The sequence below is a fragment of the Hippopotamus amphibius genome, chromosome 1 (genome assembly GCF_030028045.1).
Source record: "Hippopotamus amphibius kiboko isolate mHipAmp2 chromosome 1, mHipAmp2.hap2, whole genome shotgun sequence".
Lineage (NCBI taxonomy): Eukaryota > Metazoa > Chordata > Mammalia > Artiodactyla > Hippopotamidae > Hippopotamus > Hippopotamus amphibius.
The window spans coordinates 182,415,750-182,438,359 of NC_080186.1; the positions used below are offsets into that span (position 1 = coordinate 182,415,750).

General features: G+C 35.5%; 1 protein-coding gene across 3 annotated transcripts in view; it reads right to left on the minus strand.

Moving 5' to 3' along the window:
* Positions 1-22,610, minus strand: part of COMMD10 (COMM domain containing 10) — a 180,383-nt gene that overhangs the window by 144,492 nt on the left and 13,281 nt on the right. For 2 of the 3 annotated variants that reach the window (XM_057736987.1, XM_057736990.1), the window contains exon 5: positions 649-759. The exons of the other annotated variant lie outside the window; for it this stretch is intronic. In XM_057736987.1, the coding sequence (XP_057592970.1) occupies positions 649-759 (111 nt within the window). The remainder of the gene's footprint in view (positions 1-648; positions 760-22,610) is intronic. 3 annotated transcript variants of the gene reach the window in all.

Sequence of the window (22,610 nt, forward strand, 5' to 3'; positions counted from 1 at the left end):
CTCAATTGTAGTAAAAAATATATACAGTAACTTTCATTGACATCTGAAATACAAATTTCTCTATATGCTACAGTAACAAAAACTATTCCATAGCAACTCTTTCACCCTTGATAACATGTTCAAGTTTTTGAAATTAATAGTAAAGAAGAAATCACCATGCAATATAAAACTAATCCAAAATTCTATTTTGTAAGAGCTGAGGTTTAAACACACACAGACATATTATACATACACAAATACAACTCAGATCACCTTCGTATTCCAGGTATTGGCTGGACAACAATATTCCCTCTGCCATATGTATGCAGCTTAAAACACAAAACACCCAGAAACAACCACAAATGTCTAAAACATTAAAATCATAAATGTATATGGCTACTACCAACTTCTTCCATTGCAGAACTGAAGACACTGTAATAGGTTCTTGCAAGAAAGGCACCTTGTAAGACAATCTGTTTTTTCAAGTAAATAACAGTGATATATAAATCTGACATCAAAACTTGTCACAAAGACCTGTCATTTTCTTAAGCTTTAATTTTAATTAAATAATGTTTAAATTTTCAATTCAGAGAGCAAAGACCTTGCTAACAATAAAGTACAAGACCTAGTAAACAAAATACATCCTTTCAATGGGATACCCTTTCTTACCTTCGAATCTTCATTGCTCACTCCTAGCTGTAACACAGCTTGAGGAGATTTTAGTTTTGCCTGGGCAGAGTGAGCCATCTGAAGGTTAAGCTGCCACCCGACTGTCTCCAGCTACAAAAGACAAGTGCAGATTGGAATCAGATGGTACAGAAGGCAGAAAACAGTCAACTTTAAGCAAATCTCCAATCAGCAGGAATGAACATGGATAGCCTGGACTTTGTAGAAAGTCAGTTTCAGGGTTCCTTTAACCTGCACACTCTGCACATTCTACCTTTGGGCTCATTAGATTGGCCTCATGCCATGCCTGTCAAATTCAACAGTAAAACTGGTCTCTAAATATACTCTGTTCTAAAAATAAAAGTTCTAAGACTAAGCAATGAACTGCACTAAAAGAGTCAATGAGTTTTAAATAGTAAATTACTATTTTAAAACAGTATAGGGAATTCCCTGGAAGTCCAGTGGTCACTGTTGAGCGCCGGGTTCGATCCCAGGTCGGGGAACTAGGATCCCACAAGCTGCGTGGTGCGGCCAAAAAAACCCCAGCATATTTTAAAGCCGATGGTTTTTAAATATAACTTTTAACTAGTAAACAGCATATAATGGTGATAAGTACTTTAATGACCTCCCATTATCTTTCAAAGCTCTTTGCAGTAAATAGAACAAGGTAAAACTTTTTCTTTTTTTTTTTAATTTAAAGGGAAATTGAAGTGCCCAGATGGTAAGAGGTTCACACATTTAGACACAGTTAGTGAGACTGGAATAGAGCCAGGCAAAGAACTGATATCTTCCAGTGAGCAGGTGTTACTGTGCCTTCCAAAGTATTCTAACTTATGTGGTTCCCAATTATGACAGAAACTAATTAGAACACTTCTTTTGAATTTATTAATTAACACACAGCAAAATGTAATCAGGAAGGCCAAAACAGTGAAGACAGACCAGAGCAGTCTAAGTTTAAAAATGTTAAGCGGCAAAAATGTGGCTTTATTGAACAAGACAGATTACTTATTTCTCCAACGTCAAAACTCTGAGTATGAAGTTTTAAATCTAATTTCCAGTAAATCTAAAGTATCAATATTTAGGGAAGTTTGTGACATGCATTGTCATATACCTCTGACAACATGACTCTAGTAATTGATTTAGTAAAACTACCTTAGCTACACTGGTAAGAATGGCAGCCTCACAACAATCTTTACTTAAGTGGAATACTAATTGCTAACTTGAAAGACTGTTCAACAGCTAGAATCACAGCAGTGACTCAAAGCCAAATTGGAAAGAGAGCAATGAAAGTATTATCTACTCAAGAGAGGATGTGATGAGAAAATAAAGACACAATTCTGCTCTTTCTGGCACTGAACCTTTTAGAGGTTATGGGTAAAAAGGGGGAAGATGTTGCAGAGACATAATCCATAATACCACAAGTAAAAAAATCAATTTAATGGTACATGTTAAGTAAGGGTCCATAATGTACTGCTCTTTAACACTGATTACAGCAGTAACATAGTCTCTAATACTAGCCCACTACTTTTTCAACTGTCACATGCAATACACCCTCCAATATAACAGGAAAAAAAAACATGTCGTAACTACTCTCATATATCCAAGCATTTTGATACACATCACTGTCTTAATTGAAAAGCACCCTCTAGGTATTCGTAGGGACCTATAAGACACTGCTTTGATCTCATTTAACTAATCCTATCCCTGTCCTTTAAGCACTTAAGATAAATGACAAAGATAAATATTAAGTGAACAAATTAAAACACAGTCCCACTATGGTCAGGCCTTTGCATAAATTAAAGTATGCTTAGTCACTGCTAGGTGACCCTGATAGTTAAGTCACAATCTTTCAAGATCTCAATTTCCTCATAAAAAATGGAAATAAATCTATCTGAACGATCTACTTTTCTGAGTTATTAGTAATATCCCATAAGAAAATGTATATTCAAATTGTTTTGAAAACTGCAAAGCATTATAAATATAAGGCATTTTGGTTGCCTAAATTTTCCTATAGGATCTTTTTTTAGTAGTATCTTGTAAATACAGTAGGCACTCTGTATCTATCTATTGTAACTGAATTGAAACAAATCAAAAAATACTCACAAGGAAAGGTAAATTTTTAAAAGTGTCATAACTAAAAAGAGTTTGCTGGCTGACTTTCTTAAATTCTAGAGGCTTTTCTATTGAATTTTGTAATTTAAAAATATCTGCCCCATGCCCACATGAAAGAGTAATTTAAAAAGTAAAAAAAAAAAAAAAATTTTTTTTTTGCACATAGGTATGGTATATGCACATACACACACCCACACATAAAATTTAATAGAAAAAGATCAGTATTTAGGAATCTTACATGAAGAGGGAATAAAGGATAACTAGAATTATTTTAAAAAATACTTCACAGTTACACAGAACAATAAGAAAAACAAAACTAACAAAATCTTTACAGTGAAACTAGGAGACAATACCAACTTATTATCCACATTCTACAAATTAAATAAGTAAAATGTAAACAACTGGTAAACAGCTGTAAAGAGTATATGAAGGGGGACCGAAAAAAGATGGCAGAGGAGTAAGATGTGGAGATCACTTCCTCCCCACAAATATATCAGGAATACATCTATGTGTGGAAAAGCTCCTAGGGGACACCTTCAGAATCCTGGCAGGGGACTTCGGACCTCCAGAAAAGCAAGAAAATCGGACACAACTGGGTAGCACAAAAGAAAAAAGGGAAAAAAAGAGATAAAGGAATCCCGAGGAGACGTGCCCCTCTGGGAGGGAGCTGTGAAGGGGGGAAAGCTTCCACACCCTGGGAAGCCCCCTCGCTGGCGGGGACAGGCAGGGGGAGCTTTGGAGCCCCCAGAGGAGAGAGCAACAACAGGTGAGCGGAGGGCAGAGCGCAAAGATTCCTGCACCGAGGACGCAGGCAGCACTCCCCAGCCAGAGACATGGGTCTGCTCACCCGCAGCGGCGGGTGGGGGCTGGGCGCCGAGGCTTGGGCTTTGGAGAACAGACACCAAGGAGAGAACCTGGGCTGCCTGCGAGAAAACAGCCTGGGGAAAAAGTGTGCCACAGCTAGCTGGGAGGGAGTTTGGGGGAAAGCCTGGGCCTGACGGAGAGGCAGGAGACCTTTGTTTGGGGGGTGCTGGAGAGGAGCTTGCTGCTCTGTGAACTCACAGGCTGCAGAGTGGTGCCTGTGTGAGCACCACCCATGACCCACGGCTGCTAAATCGAAACACAGAGCCTGTCGCCACCAGCGTGCCCACCACCACGCCTGCCTCTGTGGTTGCTGCCAAGGGTCCTGTGTATAGGGCGGGTCACTGGCTGTGTTTTCCTCGTGGCAGGTGCAGCCCGCCAGCACCAGGGGCCCTGCGTTCAGGACCAGCTTCCCTGGGTGAGCACACGGCACACCTGAGGCTCATGCCCATCTCTGCTGCTGCAAGCACTCCTGCAAATTTCAATTAGACTGCCATACCCCTCTCCCCGCCCCCCCCACCTGAACTTGCAAGTGAGCCCCAATCACCTTTTTTCGCCCCCTCTTGCCTGGGGAACCAACTCCTGAGATAAGCCCACATGCAAGGAAGGGACCAAAACCAAAATTGATCCCCAAGGACTGTAGGACCAAGGAAGAGAAAGGGAAACAGCCGCAGGAGGAGCAGATTTAATACCCACAATAGGCCTGATAGACTCTGCATCTGTGGATCACCTGAAGAGACGAGTGTTTCTAGAGATTAGACTTAGGGGGCAACTGTGGACTGTGGGGGCAAATACACACAGGACTAATATCAGATTACAGTCTGAGCTCTCCACAGTCCTCCCCACAGCAGGTGCAGAGACTACCTAGAAGTATTGGAGGACTTCCTGGTATGTTTGACTTGTTCCTGGTTTTATGTATTTGTTAGTTTAATCTTTACTGTATATACTTGGATGTGGGTTTGTATATGGGTTTAATTACTCCCTTCTTTGTTTTCTCCCTTTCTCTTTTTCTCCTCTCCTTCTCTTTTCTTCTCTTTTTGCAAGTGCAAGTGTGCAAATCTCCTTGTGTGATTTTCACTGTTTAGAGTTGCTTTTACCACGTGTCTTGGGGATTTGTCTGTCCTTTCCCTTTCTTCCTTTTTTTTTTTCTTTTTTTTCCCTTCTCTTTCTACCTCCTTTATCTCCGTGCTGTGCAGCTTCAAGGGACTTGGTGCCCCGGCTGGGGGTCAGACCTGGACCTCTGAGGCAGCAGAGCTGAGTCCACGACATTGGACCACCAGAGCACTCCCAACCCTATGGAATATTAATCAGCAAGTGCTCTCCCAGAGGTCTCAATCTCAACACTAAGATCCAAATCCAACCAAAGGCCAGCAAGCTGCAGTGCTGGATACCTCAAGCCAAACAGCTAGCAAGACAAGAACATAACCCCACCCATTCACAGACAGAGAGCCTATAGTCATACTGAGCCCACAGACACATGCAAACACACCAACAGACGTGGCCCTGCAAACCAGAAGCATAAGATCCAGCTCCATACACAAGAACACAGGCACCAGTCCCCCTACCAAGAAGCCTACACAACCCACTGGACCAACCTCCCCACTGGGATTAAAAAGAACTATAGAGTTAAAAAGAACTATGACCCTGCAGCCTAAGGAAAGAAGATGCCAAACACAGTAAGTTAAACAAAATGAGAAAAGAGAGAAAGATGCAGCTGATGAAGGAACAAGGCAAAACCCCATAAGACCAGGCAAATGAAGGTGAGACAGCCAGTCTACCTGAAAAAGAATTCAGAATAATGATAGTAAAGATGATCCAAGATTTCAGAAATAGTATTGACGCACAGATGGAGCAAATGAAAGAAATGTTTAACAAGGAGCTGGAAGAACTACAGAGCAAACAAACAGTGATGAACAATTACAATAACCAAACTTAAAAATACTCTAGAAGGAATGCAGAGCAGAATAACTGAGACAGAAGAACGGATAAGTTACCTGGAAGATAGAATGGTGAAAATAACTGATATGGACCAGAATAAAGAAAAAAGAATGAAAACAATTGAGGACATTCTCAGAGACCTCTGAGACAACATTAAACATACCAGCATTTGAATTATAGGGGTCCCAGAAGAAGAAGAAAAAAAGAAAGGGTCTGAGAAAATATTTCAAGAGGTTATAATGGAAAACTTCCCCAACATGGGAAAGGAAATAATTACTCAAGTCCAAGAAACACAGAGAGTCCAATACAGAATAAACCAAAGGAGAAACACATCGAGGCAGATATTAATCAAACTAATGAAAATTAAACACAAAGAAAAAATATTAAAAGCAGCAAGAGAAAAGCAACAAATAACATATAAGGGAAAACCCATAAGGATAACAGCTGATCTTTCTGCAGAAACTCTGCAGGCCAGAAGGGAATGGCAGGATATACTGAAAGTCCTGAGAGAGAAAAACCTACAGCCAAGAATACTCTACCCAGCAAGAATCTCATTCAGATTCGATGGAGAAATCAAAAGCTTTACAGACAAGCAAAAGTTAAGAGAATTCAGCACCACCAAACCAGCCTTACAACAAGTGCTAAAGGAACTTTTCTAAGTAGGAAACACAAGAGAAGGAAAAGACCTACAAAAACAAACGCAAAACAATAAAGAAAATGGTAATAGGAACACACATGTCAATAATCACCTTAAATGGAAATGGATTAAATGCTCCAACCAAAAGACACAGACTGGCTGAGTGGATACAAAAACAAGACCCTTCTATGTGCTGCCTACAAGAAACCCACTTCAGACCAAGGGACACATATAGTCTGAAAGTAAAGGGATGGAAAAAGGTATTCCATGCAAATGGAAGTCCAAAGAAAGCTGGAGTAGCAATACTCATATCAGACATATTAGACTTTAAAGTAAAGACTATTACAAGAGACAAGGAAGGACACTACATAATGATCAAGGGATCCATCCAAGAAGAACATAGAACAATTGTAAATATCTATGCACCCAACACAGGAGCACCTCAATACATAAGGCAAATGCTAACAGCCATAAAAGGGGAAATGGACAGTAACACAGTAATAGTAGGAGACTTTAACACCCCACTCACACGAATAGACAGATCATCCAAACAGAAAATAAAGACACACAAGCTTTTAATGACACATTAGACCAGCTCAACTTAATTGATATTTACAGGACATTCCATCCAAAAACTACAGAATACACTTTCTTCTCAAGTGCACATGGAACATTCTCCAGGATAGATCACTTCTTGGGTCACAAATGAAGCCTCAGTAAATTCAAGAAAACTGAAATTGTATCAAGCATCTTGTCTGACCACAATGCCATGAGACTAGATATCAATTACAGGAAAAAAACCGTAAAAAATACAAACACATGGAGGCTAAACACTATGCTATTATCACTGAAGAAATTAAAGAGGAAATCAAAAATACCTAGAAACAAATGACAATGAAAACAGGATGACCCAAAACCTATGGGACACAGCAAAGGCAGTTCTAAGAGGGAAGTTTATAGCCATACAGCCCCACCTCAAGAAACAAGAAAAATCTCAAATAAACAACCTAATCTTACACCTAAAACAATCAGAGGAAGAAGAACAAAAAAATCCCAAAGTGAGCAGAAGGAAAGAAATCATAAAGATCAGATCAGAAATAAATGAAAAAGAAATGAAGGAAACAACAGCAAAGATCAATAAAACTAAAAGCTGTTTCTTTGGGAGGTAAACAAAATTGATAAACCATTAGCCAGACTCATCAGGAAAAAAGGGGAGAAGATGCAAATCAACAGAATTAGAAATAAAGGAGAAGTAACCACTGACACCACAGAAACACAAAAGATCATGAGAGACTACTACAAAGCAACTATATGCCAATAAACTGGATAACCTGGAAGAAATGGATAAATTCTCAGAAAAGTACAATCTTCCAAGACTGAACCAGGAAGAAATACAAAATATGCACAGACCAATCATAAGCACTGACTTTGAGACTGTGATTAAAAATCTCCCAATAAACAAAAGCCCAGGGCCAGATGGATTCACAGGCAAATTCTATCAAACATTTAGAGAAGCGCTAACACCTATCCTTCTCAAACTCTTCCAAAATGTAGCAGAAGGCAAAACACTCCCAAACTCATTCTACGAGGCCACCATCACCCTGATACCAAAACCAGGCAAAGATATCACACATAAAAGAAAATTACAGGTCAACACCACTGATGAATATAGACACAAAAATCCTCAACAAAATACTAGCAAACAGAATCCTACAGCACATTAAAAAGATCACACACCATGATCAAGTGGGGTTTATCCCTGGAATGCAAGGATTCTTCAATATACGCAAATCAATGTGATGCATTATATTAACAAATTGAAGGATAAAAACCATATGATCATCTCAATAGATGCAGAAAAAGCTTTTGACAAAATTCAACACCCATTTATAAAAACTCTCCAGAAAGTGGCGAGTTTTATTAATAACATAATAAAAGCCATATATGACAAACCAACAGTCAACGTCATTCTAAATGGTGAAAAACTGAAAGAATTCCCTCTAAGAACAAAGGTGCCCACTCTCATCACTATTATTCAACATAGTTTTGGCAGTTTTAGCCACAGCAATCAGAGAAGAAAAAGAAATAAAAGGAATCCAAATTGGAAAAGAAGTAGTAAAATTGTCACTCTTTGCAGATGATGTGATATTATACATAGAAAACCCTAAACAAGCTACCAGAAAACCACTAGCACTAATTGATCAATTTAGTAAAGTAGCAGGATACAAAATTAATGCACAGAATTCTCTTGCATTCCTATTCACTAACAATGAAAGGTCAGAAAGAGAAATTAAGGAAACACTCCCATTTACCATTGCAACAAAAAGAATAAAATATCTAGGAATAAACCTGCCTAAGGAGGCAAAAGATCTGTATGCAGAAAACTATAAGACACTGATGAGAGAAATCAAAGACGATACAAACAGATGGAGGGACATACAATGTTCTTGGACTGGAAGAATGAATATTGTGAAAATGACTATACTACCCAAAGCAATTTACAGACTCAACATGATCCCTATCAAATCACCAATGGCATTTTTCACAGAAATAGGACAAGAAATTTTATGATTTGTATGGAAACGCAAAAGACCCTGAACAGCCAAAGCAATCTTGAGAAGGAAAGATGGAGCTGGAAGAATCAGGCTTCCTGATTTCAAAATATACTACAAGGCTACAGTGATCAAGACAGTATGGTATTGGCACAAAAACAGAAATATAGATCAATGGAACAGCGTAGAGAGCCCAGAGATAAACCCATGCACATACAGTCACCTTATATTTGACAAAGGAGGCAAGAATATGCAATGGAAAAAAAGACAGCCTCTTCAATAAGTGGTGCTGGGAAAATTAGACAGCTACATGTAAAAGAATGCAATTAGAACACTTCCTAACACCATACACAAAAACAAACTCAAAATGGACTAAAGAGCTAAAGGTAAGGCCAGACACTATAAAACTCTTAGAGGATAACATAGGCAGAACACTCTATGACATACATCAAAGCAAGATCCTTTTTGACCCACCTACTAGAATACTGGAAATAAAAACAAAAATAAACAAATGGGACCTAATGAAACTTAGAAGCTTTTGCACAGCAAAAGAAACCAAAAACAAGACAAAAAGACAGCCCTCAGAGTGCAAGAAAATATTTGCCAATGAAGCAACTGACAAAGGATTAATCTCCAAAATATACAAGCAGCTCATGCAGCTTAATACCAAAAAAGCAAATCTCCCAATCCAAAAATGGGCAGAAGACCTAAATAGACATTTCTCCAAAGAAAACATGCAGATAACAAACACATGAAAAAATGCTCAACATCACTAATCATTAGAGAAATGCAAGTCAAAGCCACAATGAGGTATCACCTCACAACGATCAGAATGGCCATCATCAGAAAATCTAGAAACAATAAATGTTGGAGAGGGTGCAGAAAAAAAGGGAACCTTCCTGCACTGTTGGTGGGAATGTAAATTGGTACAGCCACTATGGAAAACAGTACGGAGGTTCCCTAAAAAACTAAAAATAGAACTACCGTGTGACCCAGCAATCCCACTACTGGGCATATACCCTGAGAAAACCATAATCCAAAAATAAACAGGTACCACAATGTTCACCGCAGCACTATTTACAATAGCCAGCACATGGAAGCAACCTAAATGTCCATCAGCAAATGAATGGATAAAGAAGATGTGGCACATATATACAATGGAATATTACTCAGCCATAAAAAGGAATGAAATTGAGTTATTTGTAGTGAGGTGGATGGACCTAGAGTCTGTCATACAGAGTGAAGTAAATCAGAAAGAAAAACAAATACCATATGCTAACTCATATATATAAAATCTAAAAAAATGGTGCTGATGAACCCAGTGACAGGGCAAGAATAAAGATGCAGATGTAGAGTATGGACTTGAGGATGCGGGGTGGGGGATGAAGGGGAAGCTGGAACAAAGTAAGAGAGTAGCATTGACATATATATACTACCAACTGTAAAACAGATAGCTAGTGGGAAGCTGCTGCATAAAACAGGGAGATCAACTCAACGATGGGTGATGACTTAGAGAGGTGGGACAGGGAGGGTCGGAAGGAGTCACGGGAGGAAGGGGATATGGGGAGATATATACATACATACACACACACACAGACACACACACACACATATATATAGCTGATTCAGTTTGTTGTACATCAAAAACTGGCACAACAGTGTAAAGCAATTATATTCCAATAAAGAGGTTAAAAAAAAAAAAAGAGTACATGAAGGTTCCTTATGTTATTATTGCCACTTTTCTCTAAGTTTGAAATTATATCAAAATCAAAATTTATAGAAATTGATTCAAATAAAAATCATCAATGGATACTAAATTTAAATGGAGAAAGTTTTATCTGAAATGAACAATGGCATAGTTTTGGCCCACAATTGCTTTTTAGTTACAAAAGAATAAAATTATTATGCAGATCAAAATTAATGCCACCAAAAAGTGGCAGATGGACATCAAAGTGTCTCTAGGTATGATATCCTGAGAAGATCACAACATCATTTACTTAACTTTCTAGACAAAATATCATAACTAAATTTGACCATGAAGAAACAAATAAAATAAAAACTAAAGTTGGAGAAACATATAAAACAAGTGGAATGTACACCTGAAAAACATTAATGTCCTAAAAGAAAAAGAAAAGCTGAGGAAAGAAGGAATTCCTTAAACTGCTTAGAACATATTTTCTGGGTCTATAATAGGCACTGGTGACATAAATATGAATAAGACAAAAGCCCTCTGCCAAGGTGAAAATCTTATAGTATACTATTTAATTATTCCTCTGAGACGTCTAAGAAACAAATATGATAGTCAACAATATTTTAATTACACAGGAAACAAAATCTAGCATAGAATTTTTACTTAAAAGTTAACTAAACTACATTTGCTTTTATTTAAAAGAAAGTTCTGTTTTGTGTATATCAGGCATTTGTACATTAAAATACCAGGAATCATTGTAACATAATTTGTTTTGATATGTCATATTCAAATTTAAATCTGAGAATCTTTATACCTGAATCAACATCTTAGGTTTAAGTGTCACCAAAATAACATAAAACACAAGGAAAATGAGCCACTAATATTTTTAATGTTTTCCAACCCATGCCAAAACTGTTTAAATGATAGTTCTTAGCTATCTCACTTACATTACTTATTACCTGACAATGTCACTAAGATGTCAGTTCAAAATATAAGGACTTCACTTTCCCTCTAACTTCCATGTAACAACTTCAGCATAAGCTTAAATTCTCATAACTGCTTTGTAAACCACAATACCAAGCACATGCAAAATTAGCCAAAATTACAATATTAACTCTCTTAAAATGAAAAGAAAATGTAAATTTAATCACCATACTTTAACTACTCGCTCTCTAAAACAACAGCCTCTGCTTGGACTTATAAATATACACACAAAAGTGTCATAAAACCATTTTTATCCAGAGCAGTGATACATAATCTCTATGTTTCACTTTTAAAATATTAATTTAAAACCCTCCAAATTGATTTCATTACCCACTAAACCACTAATAGGTCAAGCTATCTATCTATGGTTAGAAAAATACTGCTCAGAAATACTGAATGAGTTCTAGGAATTATGTGTGTGGATATTCATGAAACAATTATTATTATAATAAATCATGAAAACACATAAAAGTAGAACTGCAACTGCTGAAAGAGAAAACACTACCTATATTTTGCTGCTATAATCCACCATTTATTTTATAACTGGCAAATACTATAAGCAGAAATTCCATATATACATGGTTTATTACAGAAACTATATATTACTATTTACTCTTATGAAATATAAAGATTAGGAAGTTGATTAAACATTTAATACAAGAAGAACATGAACCTATCTGTTTTTAAAGCTTAGCTAAATACTTGCCCCACAATTTCCTTGACCACTTCTCTTGACTTCAATGATTTTTTATTATACAATCTATTGACTAATTATAGAAAATTCCCAACTTAAAAAATTTTTAGTTGGCTTATTCTCTGTTTTCTAACATACATATAGAATGAAACATGAGATAAGAACTTTTTCTAAATCTTTCACACAGGGGAGAAGCGCATTTTTCAATTTAATGTAATCTGCTTAATAAGGTTAACTTTTAGAAGCATTTCTCATTATAAACCTGTATCACCAAGAAAGGAATACCTGCTGGGAAAATCAATTTACGAATATATGAGGTCATATTTACAATCCCTCAATAATGGCATGTGTATGTGTATATAATTAAATCTTTAAAATAATAGATTCAGAGTAATTACATTTGTCTAAAATAGAGAAGTTTCCACTATTTCCATTATAATTTATAGAGATTTATTTTCTTAAGCAATATATGTACCTACAGAGTTTGCCAAAAGGACACAAGATGACAGCACTGATGATTATACCTCAAATTTTCACCTTTCTCCTTTGAAAAGAAAATGCTGTAGAAGACATGAGGAAGGTATTTCTAATATGCTCAAATAGATTCATTAATCAAATCAGCAAAATTTTAAACAGCCTATCATTTGGAAGCCCTCCAGGAGATGCCAATTTTTATTTTCCATTTTTAAGCTGGCAGTGCCCAATTTACAAAGTCAGATTTTAAAAAATCTATTTGTTTGAAACTTAGAACAAATTTGCAAATATAATAGAATTATAAATGGTGATTAAATTACCAAGTAATTTAAAAGAAGGAATGCCAAGTGGTTCCCTACTTTTGTCTTAACTAGAGGAATACCTAAAACTCAAAAAATAATAAATCCCAATCCCAAATGGCTAAAAACAAATCATACCTTGGCCATTAAGAAAAATCTTCAATTTCCAGCACTTTATATATGTGGTTTTCTTAGCTATTATATACAATAGATATCATATAATTTGAGGAAAAGCCTGTTGCTTTCAGGATACTAATGATTCTCATCTTTATGTAAATTCCATAAGTTGTACGTTGATGAAACCTACACTTCTTATCAGTAGAATCAGACTTTCATCCTAGTTTTCTATCTATTTTTAAACAGCAGCAAAATGATATAAAGACTGGCCTGTGCAAATGAAAAAACAAAAACAAACAAACAAAAAAACAAGTTATTATCTGAGATGGGAAAACTACAGGAACAGTTTCAAGAGAAATGATCCAAAGATCGGTTTATTTTTTTAATGTTAAGTTTGAGATGCCTATTCTACATCCAATGAAATTATCAAGTAGACTAGTGAAAAAATGTTTTACTAGAAAATAGTTTTTAAACCCGGGAGCCTAGATGTGATTGCCAGGGAATTACAAAAGAAAAGAGAAGACAGTTAGGGGCTGAGACCTGGCATAATACAAATTTAGAGATTGTGGAGATGAGAAGAAAGTAGCAAATATGACTGACTAAAAGACACAGGCTGACAATGTCACTGCTGTCACAATGTCACAGCAGCAGAAAGGAGAAAAACCAGAAGAGCACGGACCTGAATTTTACACCGTCATAGATGCTGGGGACATGAAAATCAGTAAACTTACAGTCTCTGTCCCAAAAGCTCCAAGTCTAGTGATAAAGACAACCATATATAAAAACAATTTTGATATAACACGTAGGTAGAAAATCCTAAATAATCTGCAAAAAAAAGCTACTAAAAGTAATGGCTGATTTTAACAAAGTTATGACAAAAGATTAATATGAAACATCAATAGTTTTCAATATACTAGAAACAAACCAATGGAAAATATCAAAAATGCAATTCCATTTATAGTAGCAACCAAAATCATGCAAATACACAGTGTTTTACTTAGTCTGTTCAGGCCACTTAAACAAAATACCACAGACTGCATAGCTTAATAATAACATTTATTTCTCACAGTTGTGAGAGACTGGAAGTCTGAGATAAGGGTGCCAGCAAGGTTGGATGAGGGCCCTCTTTCAGACTTCAGACTTCTTGTTATATCCTCATGTGGCAGAAGGAGGCAAAGGAGTTCTTTAGGGCCTCTTTTATAAGGGCAATAATGTCATTCATTAGGGTCCTTTCCTTATTACTTAATCAACTCCTAAAGGCCCCACCTCCAATACCTTCACCTTGGGGGTAAGGTTTCAACATATGAATCTTGAAGAGATACAAACATTCAGTCAACAGCATAAGGATGACTTTAAAAACGTGTGCAAATCCTGGTCAATGAAAAACTACAAACATTATTGGAATAAATTAAAGAAGATATCAATAAAAATGTAGAGATATACCATGTTCATGAATTTAAAGATTCAATATTATTAAGATGTCAGTTCTTCCAAAAGTGATCTACAGATTTAATGCAATCTAATTAAATCCCTAGCAGGGACTTTTTTAAAAAAAAAATAGAAACTGACAAGCTGATTCTAAAATTTAAATGGAAATGCAAATGACCTACAAGTGTGAAACCAATTTTTTTAAAGAGTTGGAGGAGCTATATTACCTAACTTGAAGAATATAAAGCTACAGCAATAAAGACAATGTGGCATTGGCAAAGGATAGACATAAAGACCCATCAACTGACTTCTAACAAAGGTACCAAGGTAAATGATGCTGCAACAACTAGGTATCTACATGGAAACAAACTGCTACCTAACACCAAGCACAAAAAAGAACTCAAAATGGATCACAGAGTTAAATGTAAGTGCTATAACCATCAAACTTCTAGGAGAAAACATGAAAGAAAATCTCTGTGATCTTAGGATAGGCAAAGATTTCAGAGAGAGCCATAAAAGTATGAACCATAAAAGAAAAAAAATTATAAACTGGACTTCATCAAAATAAAAAATTCTGTTCTTCAAAAGTTATCATTAAAAGGCAAAAGGCAAGCCACAGACTAATAAAATATTCATAATACATACACTTGACAAAGGACTTGTATCCAAACTATTGATATATAAAGAATTCTTACCACAATAAGACAATGAAATCTATACAAAAATGGGCAAAGATTGGAACAGATAATTCACAAAAGAAGATAAATGGCTAATAAACACATAAAAAGATGTTCAACATCCTTATGTTCAATATCCTTATACCCATTAGAATGACTAAAACTATAAAGAATGGCAACACCAAGTGTTGACCAGGATGTGAAGAAATTGCTTGCTGGAATGTAAAATAGTATAACCACTTTAAAAAATTGTTTTGCAGTTTCTTATATCGTTAAATATACACTGATCCTACAACCCAGTCAATCCACCCCTAAGAAATTACTCATGAGAAATGAAAATATATATCCATAAAAAGATGTATACATGAATGTTAACAGATTTATTCAAAATAGCCCAAAGCTGGAAAAAAGCCCAAATATCCATCAACAGATGAATGGATAAACTGTGATACACCCATGTGATAGAACACCAGCCAATAATAAAAAAGATTTCCAACCCGCAATAAAAAAAAACAAACTATTAATACATTTAACAACATGGATGAACCTCAAAATCATACTCAGTGGAAGAAGCCAGAGAAAAGTCCATGTGTATAATTCCACTTATATAAAATTCTACAAAGCACAATCTATAGTGACAGAAAGCAGATCAGTGGTTTCCTGGGGCCAGGGTTAGGGGAGGAAAGAACTGCCAAGGGGCATGAGGAAGCTTTTGAGAGTGATGAAAATGCTCTGTCTTTTGATTATGACAATGATCTCACAGATATAACACTATGAAAATTCACCAAACAGTGCAATTAAGAGGATACAGATTATACTATGTAAATTATACTTTAATATGTAACATTATTTGTTAAAAGATACAATATATTAAAGGCTGTAACAGAGGACTGTTTAGGTGCAGTCAGGGAACATCTTCAACCTCCTTGCCATCCTCTCTTCATTGGCACAAACAGGAGGCAATAAGCCTCAAAGGAATAAGCCACACTACTACCTGCCTTCCAGAGAAAGAATTCTATACTGTGACATCAATAAGTATACAAAGACAAGGTCAGGATCTCAGAGATGACTATTATGTAATTCAGTATCAACATTACAAGAGGTATAAATGCTTTATTACAATATCACAACTTAGGGATACTCTCTAACCTATACCTTTAAGTTTAGATGCCACAAAAGTCACCCTAGTGGCATTGCTAGGGTGGCATGAAACTTAAAATGATACTCCTTGATCCACAGACTTGGCCAAAATACCTAATTGGTTTTCATATCCAAGTTATAAGGTGATGAGGGAAAACATCAATGAATCATCCTTTAGACCATTTGCCACCTCTGCATACCATGAATATATGAAGACCACAGCACAAGTTTGAGGACACCAAAATGTCATTCACTAATGCTCTCAGAGTTGGCAACACTCTGAAAAAGTACATCAATTCTATTTAGCAAGTGCACATTTTTGACTACTATGACATAAGAGTAATTTTGCTAACAGCACAGTTCTTTGGCATTAGTAAAATCTTTAATTTGTTAATGGTTCTGGTTTTAGTCAATTATTTATAAAGCAGAGTATACATTTCTGTTTCAAATTAGACTGATTAAGGGTCTCTTAGATCTAAAGTTCTTTAAATTGATTGCTGCATCAACAGCTAATGACATCACCTTTTTTCCCTGGGGAACTTCCATTTCAAGTTAAAGCAATTCTCATTATACATATTCTCACTTTTAAAGAAGAAAAATATAAATGATTGAATCTAGTATTCCAGCAAAACTCGAGTCATGAAATAAATGAACCACAAAAGACTTAAAGCACAACCAAAATTAAAACACAAAAGAACACTAGGAAATATAAAATATAATCCATACCCTCCTCTCTTTACTTTTCTTTCCTCCACCAATAAACACAAATATCCCTCTTTATAAGAAAACCCTATAAACTGAACTTCAAAACAGCAGTTTGTAAAGCAGGGATATTGTGCATTTATTCAATCAACAACTATTTTCTGAGAACCCACTATCTCCCAAGGGCCATTTTAAGTAGTGAAAATACAGTAGTGAACAAAACAGACAAAAATTCCTGCCCTTGTGAAGTTTATAGTTTAGGAGTAGAGGCAGACATAAAAAAAATGAACATGGAGAATATATAGTACGCCAGATAAGAATAAGTATTATAGAAGAAAACTAAATAAGAAAGTATCATAGAGGTGGAAGCACTTTTCACTATGATGATTACTGCAAGGCTCACTGATACTATGATATTTGAGCAAAGAGCTGAAAAAGATAAGGAAGCCAACCACATGAACACCTAAGAGCTTCTGAGGTAAAGAGAATAGAATTATCCAAAGTGAGCCAGGTGGAGGTCAACAAGACAGTGGACCAAGAGGTGTTACTGATCATGTAGGATCTTAAAGGTAATTGTAAGAACTTTGACTTCTATTACAAGCAACACAGAAAGACTGGTGGATCTGGACCAGAGGGGGGACAGAATAAGACTTACAATTTAAAAGAAGCACTTTTAGAGTTCCTAATCTGATAATAGTAGGAAGTAGTTTATATCATATCAACTTCCCTTGCAAATAAAAATTGTAACTTCTAAACAAAATATTTTAAAAACAATGATTTGAAGGCATTGGAGAAAGACTAAAAGCAGTCATAAGTTAAAGGGAAGGGAACTGCGCAAGGTGACAGATTCACAATTATACAACATTTTACATTTATATGACTTTTTCCCAATCTGTACAGCATGGGGTGGCTAAAACTCAAATAGAAAGCCTCGAATTTGGCTTAAGGGGTCAGCAATCCCATTCCTAGGCAATTACTCAAGGGAAATGAAAACATATGTCCACAAAAAGACTTGTACACAAATGTTAATATCAGTCTTATAATAGCCAGAAACTAGAAACAACCCAAAAGTCTATCAAGAGGAATACAGATAAACAAATTGTGTTATTTTCATACAAGGAAATATTACTCAGCAACAAAAGAATTGCTGATAAAAGTAACAACACGAATGAATCCAAAAAAACATTGTTGAGAGATAGTAGACAGACACATTTATTTGAGTTCATTTAGATTAAGTCTAAGAATAGAAAAACCAATCTATAGTGATGGGAAGGGAGTATGAAGGTAGAGGGAATTAAAACTGGGTACTTTCCAGGTGATCAAAACTTTCCCTGTTTTGTTAAGGATAATGATTAGATGTGTATCTATAATTTTTGAAATTCATCAAACTGAACACAAAATCTCTGCATTTTCTGTAGGTAAATTATATTTCAATAAAAAATAGTAAATGAATATAGTAGCACTGAAACCTCACAAACATTTACATTCAGTCAATTCCAGCACATGGAAAAACTATGGCTTTCACTTGATTCTTAACATGCCAACAACTAACGTAACAAATGAGCAGAAATTTGACTTGTATATGGATATAATTACAACAAAATACCTTTCCTATAAATGCAGATGATAATTTAAGAAATATTTAAATCTTGAAAAAGCACTCAGATATGTATTCATAGTTACATATTTAGATTTAGCTATATGAAGTATGCTTTCTCTGTGCTCTTTATAATAAAGACATTCATCCACCCTTAGAATTCCAAAAGAAACGAAACAAGAATATTAAAGAAAATAATAAAACAAAAAGAATACACAAAGTTTTTAAAATGTCAAATCTAAATTTCTAATTTCTAACAGTACATATAAAAGACATATTCAACAACGAGGCAAACAGTTGTTACACTTAACAATGAAGAAAATCTTATAACTGCTTAAAGAGGATTTTTTTAAAAGACTGTTTACAGACATTATCTTAAGAATATTAGCCATCCATTTTTATTTATTTTTTTTCAGATCTTTATTGCAGTATGATTGCTTTATATTGTTGCGCCAGTTTCTGCTGTATAACAAAGTGAATCAGCTTTGTTATTGTTATATGAATTTATACATATATACCCTCCCTCTCAGTCTCCCTCCCACCCACCCCCGCATCCCACCCCTCTAGGTCATCACCAATCACTGAGTTGATCTCTCTGTTTTGCAACAGCTTCCCACTAGGCATCTTTTTACATTTGGTAAATGCTACTCTCTCACTTTGTCCCAACTTTCCCTCCTCCCCTCCCCATGTCCTCAAATCCATTCTCTACATCTGCATCTTTATTCTTTCCCTGCCACTGCGTTCATCTGTACTATTTGTTTAGATTCCATATATATGTGTTAGCATACAATATTTGTTTTTCTCCTTTTGACTTACTTTACTCTGCATGACAGATTCTAGGTCCATGCACCTCACTACAAATAACTCAATTTCATTCCTTTTTATGGCTGAATAATATTCCACTGTATACATGTGCCACATCTTCTTTATCCATTCATTTGCTGATGGACATTTAGGTTGCTTCCATGTCCTGGCTATTGTAAATAGTGCTGCAATGAACATGTGTCTTTTTGAATTATGGTTTTCTCAGGGTATATGCCCAGTAGTGGGATTGCTGGGTCATATGGTAGTTCTATTTTTTAGTTTTTTAAGGAATCTCCATACTGTTTTCCATAGTGGCTGTATCAATTTACAGTCCCACCAACAGTACAGGAGGGTTCCCTTTTCTCACAGCCTCTCCAGCATTTTTTGTTTGTAGATTTTTCGATGATGGCCATTCTGACTGGTGTGAGGCGATACCTCACTGTAGTTTTGATGTGCATTTCTCTAATGATTAGTGATGTTGAGCATCTTTTCATGTCTTCGTTTAGCCACCCATTTTTAAATGCGTGTTTCTCAAGAACATATGAGAAGACATGATGAATTCACTATATAATGAAATAATAAATTTGTCATGTAATTGGTAAAGTTAAGAACACTCTTAACAGAAGAAAATCACATTATACACATTTTGAGCATTCAAAACAAATAAAACTGTTAAATTTATCTTTAAAAACTCCCTAAAAAACATATAAGTACATTTTAAGAAAACATATCAGTACATGTAGCCTTTAAAGAGTAGGCTGCTCAGAGTGTTAAAAATATGCCTTATGTATATTTCTCATAATCATATCTGTTACTGAGGAACAGGGTGAACTTCGAGTGTAAAAATATTTTAGAAAAAATATATTAAAAAAAACACAATTCTTTCTTTAGGCTCTCAGCAAAAAACAGATGTATCAATATGTCAATAATATCTGACATTAAGTTTTCACATTTTGTATAGCAGGAATACACACAAAGGAACTCTAACCAGAATTTTAGGAGTAAATTAAACATAGTATTCAAGTTCTGTCTGAAAGGGTATCCATAATTTAATAAATGTTGTAACCACACAGGCATAACAAAAATCACACAGAAAACCCTGTTAGAAGGACACTGCTAACATAGTCAACACTGATAAAAGAGGGAAGACTACAAATTCTAATAAGCAGTGGTAACATTTCAGTCTCCAAAGAGGTTAAGATAAAGTGTATTAAAAAAAAAAAAAGTGAAATGGGATAAAATTTAAAAATCCCTTCAATCATATCCTGTAAAAAGCTATCCAATTAACTTTCAATCTGCCTCTCACTTATTAGATTTAAATAACAGAAGATGAAAAGAGGTGTTTTTAAAAACTGAATTAAAAATAAACTCCTTTTGTTTTAACTTGTTATTTAATTGAATCTGACTCTCTCCGAATTTCAAATTACTTACACAGATGTTCCACTGCAAGCAACACACAGTTTATTATGTGAACCTCTAAATTACTGTAAAACAACAACACAGTTACTGCAAAATACAACTTTTGTTCATTATATAATAAATCATTGCCATGTATTTTTTGTTACAATTTAAATGACATGATCTATTTTCATCCATGGCTATTTTAGTCACCATACCCTAGACAGTCATTAGGGCAAAAAAGGAAGATAACATTATAGCTGCCAGAGCTTCCTTTTATAGCTTCTATGAAAGGAACAACGCTTAATTAAGAGATAGACCAATCTGATTCCCATCTCAGTTTCACCATGGACCACTTGGGTTAACAAGGTAAAGGTACACTTTTTAAAGTATTATTTCTTTTTCAAAGATATAAAACACACATACACACCCACACCCACACACACACACAATGTAAACCACTCTGTATAATGCCTGACACAGAAAAATTTTGTTGCAAACATCTAGGCGGTAGTATAGCACAGTGGCTTAAGAACATAACTACTTTTGTCAAATCCCAACTCTACCACTTATTTAGCTGCATAACCATAGATCAATTATTTAATCTCTCTAAGCTTCAGTTTGATTTTAAATATAAACTAGAACTATTAATGGGTTTTACAAGATGTAATGCACTTAGTAGAGAACTTGGCCCACAATAAACACAAGAAATGTTTGCTATTATTATATGATCTTAATTAAGCATTTAAAGCATTAAAAAAAGTATTAGCTGGGACTTCTTAGGTGGCGCAGCGGTTAAGAATCTGCCTGCCAATGCAGGGTACACGGGTTTGATCCCCGCTCCAGGAAGATCTCACATGCTGTGGAGCAACTAAGCCTGTGTGCCACAACTACGAGCCTGCACTTTAGAGCCCGTGAACCACAACTACTGAGCCTGTGTGCTGCAATTACTGAAGCCCACATGCCTAGAGCCTGTGTTCTGCAACAAGAGAAGCCACGGCAATGAGGAGCCCATGCACCACAACGAAGAGTAGCCCCCACTCGCCGCAACTAGACAAAGCCTGTGTGCAGCAACGAAGACTCAACACAGCAATAAATTAAATAAATAAATAAATAAAATTAGAAAAAAAAGTATTAGCTATCCTCTCATATACTCTGTATTGGCAAAAAATAACTTTCTACATTCTCAAGCGGCCAGTGTCATAGAGACCAATTAATCAAATCCTTCCAACTACTTTTTTGCATATTTTATATGACAACTGATCAAACCACTTCTTAAACAGAAGTTAATGTAATACAACATAACATAAGGAAGAAATACTACTTTTAAAAAAGTAACAAACTATCATCCAGAAGACACTAAAAAATGACTTACTATTAGAAGTGAAAGAAATATTTTTAACTATACAAGTATACTGTACTTATATAAATGCAAGAAAAAAACAGAAAATTATATAAATATTAAAAAGCCAAACATTCAAAGGCAAGTGGAGGGTTTTTTTTTTAATGACGATGGTTAAAAAAATTTTAGAGACAAAAAAATGGAAACAAAATCTGTATAGGATATAGGAAAAAGCAGAAACTAAAATGATGAAAAATGAAGCAGTGATGTGGAGGACACTTGAGAGCTCCTAGAATGTAGAGTTCAAAAAATAAAAAAAGAGAAAAAGAAGGAGAGAAATGAAAACAATACAGGGGCATTTTTTAAAAACCCACAGCTAGCATCTTTTTTTTATACATTAGATCCCCAGAATTTATTCATCTTATAACTGGAAATTTGTATTCTTTGACCAACATTGCCTCTACTTCCCTACCCCAGCCCCAGTGCCTGGTAACCACCATCCTACTCTCTCTTTTTTAT